An 11,220-nucleotide genomic window follows, 5' to 3' on the forward strand; every position below is an offset into this window, starting at 1 on the left:
TGCTGAGGTTGCAGAGCCTGTTTTGGCTGCACCACTTGCTCAGGAGCCTCACCAGTGCCGGAGGCTGCACCGCAACATCCCGGAGTCATGAAAACCCCTCCCCGGCGCAGCTGGGAACAGAGGCTGGCGGGGCGCAGGAAATCTCCATTCATCAACACTTGGTCACCAGCCAAACTGGAGCCAAACCAACTATTTTTTCCAACTTCCCAGTAAACTGGAGTTTCCAGACCTGTGGCCAGTGGAGAAAGGGATCAGCAAGGGGGGCTGCAGGCAGACGTTAGCTTCGTCCCCGGCTCCACGATGTCCGGGCTCGCAGGCAGTGCTGGCACTGTTGCACCCATGTGGGCTCAGGGTTGGGGGGATGAAGGTTGGTTGTGTGCCCACGTCAGCTGGTGCAGGTGCTGAGTGGTAGGGCAGGGTGGGAAGCTGTGATTTTTGGAGGGAGGTTCAATAGACATGAAAGGGTTGCAGGGTCCTAAATCCCTTTCTTTTTTATTTTGGAAACAGCTCTGCAAACCCTGTAGGGTGCCCAGCCCTGGCAGGACAACTCATCCCCCATCGAGGAGCCAGGCTGTCCCCATGGGGTCACCCACGCCAAGGGGCTCTGCAGCACCCAGCAGGGCCAACAAGTCAAGGGCTTTCCCTCTGCCCCCCTCAAAAAAATCTCTCCCCACTGCAGCAGGTATCTGCTGTGGCTCCAGTGAGGGGTGATGGGTTCAGCCAACCCAGGGCCTAAGCTCAGCCCGGGCGCAGATCCCAGGGCTGGGGCCAGGCCCTGGGGGAAAGTGATTTAGTTAATTAAAAAGAAAAAAAAAGAAAAAAAAAACAAAAACGAAAGGAACTATCAAGTCCACCGACACGGATCTGGTTTTCATTTTGAAGGAACTTTCTGTTACTCATTTGTCATCAGCCTAATTCCTCCAAGTCGAAAACACTTGGTGGGATGGGATGGGATGGGATTTCCTTCACAGCAGCAGAAATACTCTGTTTCTCAAAAAAAAATTGAGGTTATGCCTGGAAGGGGGTCGCTTTGGCAAGAGGCGCCGGGGGATGGACCTTGGCTGCCCCCCAAGTGAGTGCTTTCCCCGCTGCGCTCGCCCTCCTGCCCCACCGTGGGGGGCCGGGGCACTCTGCAAACCCTGTAGGGTGCCCAGCCCTGGCAGGACAACTCATCCCCCATCGAGGAGCCAGGCTGTCCCCATGGGGTCACCCACACCAAGGGGCTCTGCAGCACCCAGCAGGGCCAACAAGTCAAGGGCTTTCCCTCTGCCCCCCTCAAAAAAATCTCTCCCCACTGCAGCAGGTATCTGCTGTGGCTCCAGTGAGGGGTGATGGGTTCAGCCAACCCAGGGCCTAAGCTCAGCCCGGGCGCAGATCCCAGGGCTGGGGCCAGGCCCTGGGGGAAAGTGATTTAGTTAATTAAAAAGAAAAAAAAAGAAAAAAAAAACAAAAACGAAAGGAACTATCAAGTCCACCGACACGGATCTGGTTTTCATTTTGAAGGAACTTTCTGTTACTCATTTGTCATCAGCCTAATTCCTCCAAGTCGAAAACACTTGGTGGGATGGGATGGGATGGGATTTCCTTCACAGCAGCAGAAATACTCTGTTTCTCAAAAAAAAATTGAGGTTATGCCTGGAAGGGGGTCGCTTTGGCAAGAGGCACCGGGGGATGGACCTTGGCTGCCCCCCAAGTGAGTGCTTTCCCCGCTGCGCTCGCCCTCATGCCCCGCGGTGGGTGGCCGGGGCACTGCCGAGGGGTGTTCACCACGTGATGACGGTGTGGGGAGGGGATGTCCTGCCAAGAGCCATGGTCTGGTTGAGCTGGTTCCCCCTGCGCCGAGCAGGGAGGGGAGCGGGACCCTGCAGGGATGGAACTGCCTCCCACCCACCCCAGCCTTTCTCCTCCTTTCTCTTTTTTCCGCTTTTCCCTTGATTCTCCTCCATCTCCTTCCCTCTCTGCTGTCCCAGCCCCTTCCCCTTCCCTCCCGGCATGGCCAGGTGCCAAAGGGACTTTGCACCCCAAGGCAGAGCTCGCTCCTTCCCGCAAGCCCGGGAGCTGCCAAAGGGAGACCAAAATGCTCCGGTCTTATCTGCGAGGGGAGGCAGGCTCGGTGGGCAGGGTTTGTGCGAAGGCTGCTGGCTTATAAGCAGCCAGCAGCGGAGGCAAAGCTACCATCTCGCAAGGCACCGAACAGCCCCCCCGCCCCCCTCCGTGCACTGCTCCTGCCGCGATGCCCCCGGTGCTGGGGCTGCTGCTGGGGCTGAGCCTGGTGGGTGCCCTTCAGCCCGACCTCAATCCCCCCCAGCATGAGCCCACCGAGCAAGGGGCCACCCTCTTCGCCAGCGCCTACAACAGCACAGCTGAGATCGTCCTCTTCAAGAGCGTCTCGGCCAGCTGGAATTACTACACCAACCTGACGGCCGAAAACGCTGCTCTGCAGGTGGGTGGTGGGACGGGGGCGATGCCACCGTGGGGGCGTCCCCAGCACCAGGGACTGGGGGGGGGCTGGGGCATGGTGGGGACGTTGGCGTGGTCCCCTTCCTTCTCGCGGGCTCTTGTCTCAGCACCCCGGGATGGCAAACCAGGGCTGGCACTTGTAGCCTGGGAACTGCAGGGGTTTGCCCAAAATTGTCCCTTGGAGAGGCTCTGCCCTGACGTGACAGCGTTGGTCCTGGAGCAGAGTCTGGATTATTTTTAGAGGTGATTCCCTCCTGCCAGCACCTTCCACTTTCCTTCTCCCTCTTCCCAGACCGGGCTCAGGTGTGAAGTGTCCCTGTCCCTGTCCCTGCCCGGTGCCACACCACATCCCAGCGCTGTCCCATGCCAGAGCTCCACCGCATCCCAGCTCTGGGGGCTTTTGATTTGGGGCAGACACTGGGAGCTCACCTGCCAGCACCTTCCACTTTCCTTCTCCCTCTTCCCAGACCGGGCTCAGGTGTGAAGTGTCCCTGTCCCTGTCCCTGCCCGGTGCCACACCACATCCCAGCGCTGTCCCATGCCAGAGCTCCACCGCATCCCAGCTCTGGGGGCTTTTGATTTGGGGCAGACACTGGGAGCTCAAAGTGTGGACAAGGAACAGGGTGGCATCGGGACTGAGGCTGCCCCCCGCCCCGTCCCCCGTCCCCGTGTCCCCAGCCCACAGGGATGAAGCTGGCTCCAGGGAAGCCCTCCAGGCTGTGGGGAATTGCCATCAGCCCGGCTATGTGCAGGCAGAGCCCGGGTGGGGAGCGATGCTGTGTGCATCCCACAGGCGTGGGCGTGTTTGGCCGGGGGTTTGCATATCCTGAGGCTGGATTTAGCGGGGCAGGGAGTTCGAGCAGCCCCGGGGGCTGCTCTTGGCTGGGTGAGCTGCACGGACCAGGGAATCCTGGTGCTTGGGCAGGCTGCAGAGGGTTTCCCAGCTCTTGCTCTGCCCAGGGAGCAGGTCGGGCCGCTGCCAACTTGGCAGGACACCCAAGAGCACCCAAGTGCCCCTGCAGCCTTTTTTCGGTGAGCTGACGTGATGCCTAGGCAGATGCCCAGCGTCTGCTGCAGATGTTGCAGCGTGGCCGGGGACTTTGGGGCAGAGCAGGAGCATCCCAGCCGCCCCGAGTCCAAGGTTAGGGCCAGGAAAGCACCTTGCATGGACTTTTCTCAAGGGGCATGACCAGGCCAGCTCTCACCCTTTCCTGTGGTAATAAATGCCCGAGGATCACAGCCAGGTCCTCTCTGCCATATCAAGGCTCCCACACCAGCCCAGGAAGAGGAGGGGATCCAGCCCCCCGCAGTGGGGCAGCAGGGACATGTGTGGTGGGATGGGGAGGCACTGGGTACTAAAGGGTTAACAGCTGGCCAGCACGACCCAAAAAGCTGAATTTGGGGGATCTGGGGAACCCTCAGGCCAGGCAAACCCCACACACATCTGTAACACCTGAGCCAGGCCACCATGGTGTGGGCTCCTCCAGGACCTGCCACCAAAGGGGGTCCTGGGACAAAGTGACACAGAGGGGCAGGAGGCAGAAGGCAGCACAGGAGCCCCCGGCCACACAGGGGTGGACAGAGGGACGCTGGAATGACAGACAGGGAGCTCGGCTGCGGGAGAGGGAGATGGGTCTCCTGCAAGCTGGGGCTCTGGGCGAGAGGCTGGCAATGGTGTTTGGGGCTCGGGGGCTGCTCATGGGTGCGGGACTTCTCCGGGTGCCTGGGCTGCCCCAGTGCCCTGGGTCGCATCCTGCGCTGCTGAATCTTCACTGTGCAACCAGGAGCAGGGAAGGACTGGGTGGGGGCTTTGGTAGGGACACATGGGGGCCATGGGTGTCCAGGGGCTTCTGAGCCTCCCAAAGGGGAACCCCCACAGAGAGAGCTCCCAGCTGCGGGGGTGAAGGGCCAGGGCTGGTGGGCACGGCTGCGGCGAGGGGGTCTCGAGCAGCGCTGCCAGCCTTGACTCGCTCTGCCAGAGCTGTCAGGAGAGTTTAGGGTACGATTCGCCTGACCAAACACAGGCGCCTGTTCAAGGAGAAGACAAAACACAGCTGGACTGTGCTTCCTACAGCTCCCCCAGCTCCTCAGCGGGGTCTGGGGAGGGGGAAAGATATCCCCTGTTTAGTGGGGCCATGCAAGAGCATCTTGCTCCAGGGCAGGGTGTCCCTGGGGCTGGTGCATCCCAGCACGTTGGGAGATCAGGGCTGGTTGGTGCCCAGAGTGATGCTGTGGGTGCTGGAATGTCCGAGGGAGGCGGTGGGTCCCCGGCGGGTGGCAGCCAGGGGCACCCAGCACTTTTGGCATCCCCACCTCTGGGCAGCCTCCAGCCCTGCCACACCATAACTCCCTTCCCTCCCCGCTGCCAGCTGAGGGAATGTGAAGATTAAAATAAAACAAACCAGGCTTGTTGGAGCCAGGCTAAAAATGCCACAAATAACAGCTAATGAGCTCCATAAATCATGCTGGGATGGAGCACAGACAGCGAACAGGCGCCCTGCACCTTCCCCCTCCATCCTGTGCATCGCCTGGGCTGGGACACTCTCAAAAGATCAGTGTTACCCGAAAATACGGCTGACACCGGCCAGGCTGGGATGCGACCTCCTGCGATACACCCCGTCCCAAAATTGTGGCCATCGGTCACAGCTCCAGCTGCCTAAATAACCCCCCGCAGCGCAGCCAGCTGCCTGCCATCCCACAGCCCTGAGAAGGGAGGATGGAGCTGGCAGGAGATGGGTGACAGTGAGAGACCCAAAAGCAGGGGCTTGGTGTGAATGGGTGCCCCTGCGTAAGGTGAAAGCCAGATATGGCACTTAGAGGGCACGGGCCTGCAGCCAAAGGAGAAATGCAGAGCCCTAGCAAGGAGGTGTAGGAAGGGGAAAAGTGAATGTGGCATCTTTGTAGTTTTCCTTTGGGCTTCTGCAAAGGTGAGAAATAGCAGGAATAGGAATAAAATGAAGCCAGATCTCAGAGCTCCTTCTGAAACTGGGGTCTGGCAGCAGCCGGACACCTTGCCCGCCTGGCATGGACACCCCTGTCCCAGCATCCCCACCCCATCCAGGCCACGATGCCCTGGAGCCACCTCCACCATCCCAGCACGTTGGGAGATCAGGGCTGGTTGGTGCCCAGAGTGATGCTGTGGGTGCTGGAATGTCCGAGGGAGGCGGTGGGTCCCCGGCGGGTGGCAGCCAGGGGCACCCAGCACTTTTGGCATCCCCACCTCTGGGCAGCCTCCAGCCCTGCCACACCATAACTCCCTTCCCTCCCCGCTGCCAGCTGAGGGAATGTGAAGATTAAAATAAAACAAACCAGGCTTGTTGGAGCCAGGCTAAAAATGCCACAAATAACAGCTAATGAGCTCCATAAATCATGCTGGGATGGAGCACAGACAGCGAACAGGCGCCCTGCACCTTCCCCCTCCATCCTGTGCATCGCCTGGGCTGGGACACTCTCAAAAGATCAGTGTTACCCGAAAATACGGCTGACACCGGCCAGGCTGGGATGCGACCTCCTGCGATACACCCCGTCCCAAAATTGTGGCCATCGGTCACAGCTCCAGCTGCCTAAATAACCCCCCGCAGCGCAGCCAGCTGCCTGCCGTCCCACAGCCCTGAGAAGGGAGGATGGAGCTGGCAGGAGATGGGTGACAGTGAGAGACCCAAAAGCAGGGGCTTGGTGTGAATGGGTGCCCCTGCGTAAGGTGAAAGCCAGATATGGCACTTAGAGGGCACGGGCCTGCAGCCAAAGGAGAAATGCAGAGCCCTAGCAAGGAGGTGTAGGAAGGGGAAAAGTGAATGTGGCATCTTTGTAGTTTTCCTTTGGGCTTCTGCAAAGGTGAGAAATAGCAGGAATAGGAATAAAATGAAGCCAGATCTCAGAGCTCCTTCTGAAACTGGGGTCTGGCAGCAGCCGGACACCTTGCCCGCCTGGCATGGACACCCCTGTCCCAGCATCCCCACCCCATCCAGGCCACGATGCCCTGGAGCCACCTCCAAACCATCCTCAAAATCCACCTTGGCGGGTGCTCGCTGGGAGCGCCGCAGGCGAGCGGGGGCTGAAGACATCGGCTGGAAGCTCATGTCTCTATCTATGAATGTCACGGACTGGGGACGGCCCTGCCTGCCACCTCGTGTCCTGTCCTCTCTGGCTCCCACAAACCCTCATGGCTCTGAACCCAGCCCCCAAACCATCGCCCAGGTGGTGGCATGTCCCAGGGCTGGTCCTGAGTCCCCATGGTCCCGCTCGCCATGCAGGTCGAGGCATCGCTGGAGGAGCAAAATTTCACGGAGCTGTGGGGGAAGAAAGCCAAGGAGCTCTATGGCAACATATGGAAGAACTTCAGCGACCCAGACCTGAAGAGAATCATTGGCTCCATCCAGACCCTGGGACCCTCCAACCTGCCCCTGGAGAAGAGACAGCAGGTAGGTGAGGTGCCAGCAAAGCCCTGGGCATTGCTGGGGTGCTGCGAAACCCCTTAAAGGGATTTTTCCCAAGCCTCCAGACTCTGTTTCTGGCCCATTGCCCCTCCATTGCACTTTGGAGGGTCTCCCTGGCCTCTGCACAGGGAAGACAGTGATGGAGGGAGGAGATGGGGTGCTATCGCCGGGGGATGTGGGGTGCTTGCTGGCCCCATCATCCAGCCCTAACCTCATCCCAGAGCTATCCCAGTGGGAACTGGAGATTTCCTGCTTACACAGAACAACCTTGGGTGTCACCTGGAGACCAGCCAGGCTGTGCCCATGGCCAGGGCTCGATTCCCTCCTCCCCCAGTGCTCCTCGGGGATGCGGCCCACCAAAAAGGAGGGCTCCTGCAGCCACCCGGCACCTGAGCCCTCCCTGCAAGCCCAGAAATGCTGTGCCTTGGTGACACAGCTCCACACCAGGGACATCAGGACATCCCGAGCTTTTCCCATCACAATCCTGAGCTTTCAGGGCCATCTACCTAAATGTGACGTGATTTTGATTTCCATGCATGAAAATCTTGCCCAGGCTGAGGCTGGCAGGTTCTTGCTCTACATGAGCACAGGGACACTGGCACTGCTGTCCCCTCCAGCCTGGCCCACAGCTCCCTGAGAGCCCTCCACACCAAAATCCTGGCAAAGCCCAGGAATACAATCCTTTCCGGTGAAGCGTCAGCCCTGGTTCCTTCCAGGAAACCTATCCCTACCCCCTCCCAAATAACAGACATCATCCTATCTCCTCCCTGAGCATCGGCCGCGTTTCGCCTGTCCCTGGGCAGCTCCATCCCACACCATCCCCTGCCTCTGTCCCCTCCTCCTGGCCAGAGCAGAGGGATAGGAGCGGAGAGAGGGACGGAGCGGAGGAATTTCCTTCCCTGGGAATGGGCTCCCCAGGCAGGTTCCAGGAAACCTCCTGTTGCTATTGTTTGCTGTTGTTGAAGTTCACAGAAATAAACCCCCCTCCTCCTCCTGCTTTTCTTCTTATTTTTTTTTTTTACCCGCTTAGATAAACAGGCTGTGCCGCAGCCCCGCTGACAAAGAGCTTTATAAATAGCCCCGCTCCGGGACACCGTGAGCGCTCCCGCCATGCTCGAGGGGGGTTCGGTGGGCGGCTGTGCATGGTTTGGCTGTCCCGAAGAGCCTCCCTGTTCCCACCATGCGAAAGGTGTAAACCGTTGGGTGATAACACGCTTCTCTCTCCAAAAACATGCTGTGTGAACACACCCATCTTCTTCCACATCCCTCCAGCCACAAACACACACATACATTCCAGAGCTGGGAAGTCCATAGATGCCTCCTGAAGAGCCATTCCCATCCCCTCCCAGCCCCAACATCTTTTCCTTTCCCGCAGTACAACACCATCCTGAGCGAAATGGACAAAATCTACTCCACAGCCAAGGTGTGCCTGGCCAATGATACCTGCTGGGAGCTGGAGCCAGGTATGGTCCTTGTCCCTCTGCCCCTGTGGGGTGCTGAGCACCCCATGGCCATGAGTTTGTCTTGGTCCCCACATGCCCAGTGGGTTGGGGTTGGCAGGTCCCACACATCTTCATCAGGGTTGTCCCGGGGTGAGGATGGGTATTTGGGTCTGGTGCGACGGTGGTGGTACCTCTGCAGAGCTACTGTGGGATGTGACCCCCTCTCCTGCCCCTTTCTCATGTCCTACTCGTCCCCTCTGTTCCAGACATCTCGGACATCATGGCCAACTCCCGCAGCTACAAGAAGCTGCTCTACGCCTGGGAGGGATGGCACAACGCTGCGGGCAACCCGCTGCGCACCAAGTACGAGGAGTTTGTGAATCTGAGCAACGAGGCCTACCATATGGATGGTACGAGCAGGATGGGGGGGATGCAGGGGGTGCTCAGGAATCAGGGGTGGGAATTGGGGCTGGGGCAATAGGGTGCCCTGCTGCTCCCCCTACCCCACATGCAGCCAGGCATCTGACTTCCATTTCTCTGGCACCAACACTTTGGGGAAGGGGCAAAAATCCTACTGCTGTTCCCTGGTCCCAGCTCTCAGGGCTGGGGGGGGTGGGGAAGTCCCCAGGGGCTGGAGCCAGACATCATCACTGCTTCCCTGGCAGGATTCGAGGACACAGGCAGCTACTGGCGCTCCTGGTATGACTCACCCTCCTTCGAGGATGACCTGGAGCATCTCTACAAACAGCTGGAGCCACTCTACCTCAACCTGCACGCCTTCGTCCGGAGGAAGCTGTATGACCGCTATGGCCCCAAATACATCAACTTGAAGGGTCCCATCCCTGCTCACCTCCTGGGTAAGAGAAGGAATCCCCCCAGCCTGTGCCCAGGGGTGCTGGTGGGGCCAGATGGGCACACACAGGGCCATAGTGGGACAGGGAGGTCCCAGTTATCACTGTGCTTCTCCTCCTTCCAACCTATCACCAGCTCCACTCCAGCTGTTTTCTCTTCTCAGGCAACATGTGGTCTCAGCAGTGGAACAACATCTATGACCTGATGGTCCCCTATCCTGAGAAGCCCAACCTTGATGTCACGAGCACCATGGTGCAGAAGGTAATGGGCTGAGGGACTCACTGGTGGCACCAGGGGGACAAAAATGGGGGTGTTGGCCAAGACTTGCCCATAACATCGACCCCATGGGAGTTCTTTCTCATACCTGCATAGGCGACAGCAGAAAAGCCATGTCAGGGAGGGGAAAGGACAAAGAAATGACCCCTCTGCCTCTCTGGCAATGACCAAAGAGGTAGTGGGTGGACAATAGGAAGAACATGGGACCGGTGCCAGTACTCGGGTTGGGGGCTGCATCCACACCATCACACAGCTCCAAGCACTCCTGGGGCATTAGCCCTGCTCCCTTCTTGTGTCCATGTTGGGCACCAGCACCATTGCTTGGTGCTTCTTAGGGATGCTCACACCAATTCTGGAGCCAGGGTTCCCCCTCAGGGGAGAGAGGCAGGACCCCGGTCCCTTGGGGACCACCTCATCCCCACGGTTCTGAGAGAGCATCACAGGCAATGCCCAGGGCATAAGCAGCCCCTTCCTCAGCCGTAACCCACTGCCTGCTGCCCACCAGGGCTGGAACGCCACCCACATGTTCCGGGTCTCAGAGGAGTTCTTCACCTCCCTGGGGCTGTTGGAGATGCCCCCCGAATTTTGGGAGAAGTCCATGCTGGAGAAACCAACGGATGGACGGGAGGTGGTGTGTCATGCCTCAGCCTGGGACTTCTACAACCGCAAGGACTTCAGGTGTGTGGGGGCAGGCAGGAGCCTGGGGCTACAGGGTAAGACCCTCCTCCATCCCCCCTGGTGGTGACCATTTTGGGTTCCCTCAGCCTGGCCGTGCAGCCCAATCTCTCACCTACTGGGGTAAGGTCTTGGGACACCATGCTGCCCTGCCTTCCCCTCCATTTGGTCTTTCCCCTACCCCACTGGGGTGCTGCTACCCTCTCAGGGACTGTGGAGGGTTCTTCCCATCGAGGGGGTGTACAGGCAGCGGAGGTCCCTCTCTCAGCTCAGGCAATGCTCTGTTTTCACCCGGCAGGATCAAGCAGTGCACAACAGTGACCATGGAGCAGCTGTTCACAGTGCACCATGAGATGGGCCACGTCCAGTACTACCTGCAGTACAAGGACCAGCCCGTCTCCTTCCGCAGAGGGGCCAACCCTGGCTTCCATGAGGCCATTGGCGATGTCTTGTCCTTGTCTGTCTCCACCCCCAGCCACCTCAAGAAAATTGGTCTCCTCAGCAGTGCCACCGAGGACAAAGGTATGGCAGCCACCCTGGGGATCTGGGTGGCCTGGAGGGCTCAGGCATTTCCTGTGGCACCATGAAGGGTTTGGGCCATGCCGTGGTGGGCTGCAGTCTGGCAATGCCAGCCAGAGCAGGCAAGACCCCATGGCTGATGTGTGCCTTTCGTCCACGCTCGGTTCCATGCACAACGCCTTCTTGTCTCCATGGGTCCATGTAGGACCCTCATGGCTCCATCTTCTTCACCCCTGAGGGCAGGAGGGATGCTCTCCAGAGCTTGTCTGTTCCCTTCCCTTCTCCATCAGAGTCCCAAACCTGAAAGCGGCATCTTTGTGCTTGATCAGCTTTGACCTTTCTATTGTGGCCCCTACCCTCGCCAAGAAACATCCACCCGAGGAGCTCCCAGTGTAGCTCTGTGGAGGTGGCACTGACGTGCGCAGTCACAAGGACAGTAGCGGGTGACGTTTCTGCCTGCCAGCTGGCGCGGCGGAGGAGGCCTTGTCGCCGCAGGATGCTGCCAGGCTTGGCAGAGTCTCTCCCCCGCCCCCAAGGTTCCCAGCCGACACGGCACAACA

General features: G+C 59.3%; 1 protein-coding gene across 1 annotated transcript in view; it reads left to right on the top strand.

The window, feature by feature from the left end:
* The first annotated feature begins 2,233 nt into the window (after positions 1–2,233).
* ACE (angiotensin I converting enzyme) overlaps positions 2,234–11,220 on the top strand; it is a 17,957-nt gene continuing 8,970 nt past the window's right edge. Inside the window, 8 exon segments of the mRNA XM_009648479.1 lie at positions 2,234–2,443; positions 6,714–6,881; positions 8,272–8,359; positions 8,605–8,748; positions 9,004–9,195; positions 9,354–9,451; positions 9,972–10,144; positions 10,440–10,663. Of these exon segments, the coding sequence (XP_009646774.1) occupies positions 2,234–2,443; positions 6,714–6,881; positions 8,272–8,359; positions 8,605–8,748; positions 9,004–9,195; positions 9,354–9,451; positions 9,972–10,144; positions 10,440–10,663 (1,297 nt within the window).

This window comes from Egretta garzetta, unplaced genomic scaffold, assembly GCF_000687185.1.
Source record: "Egretta garzetta isolate BGI_Z169 unplaced genomic scaffold, ASM68718v1 scaffold100, whole genome shotgun sequence".
Taxonomy (NCBI): domain Eukaryota; kingdom Metazoa; phylum Chordata; class Aves; order Pelecaniformes; family Ardeidae; genus Egretta; species Egretta garzetta.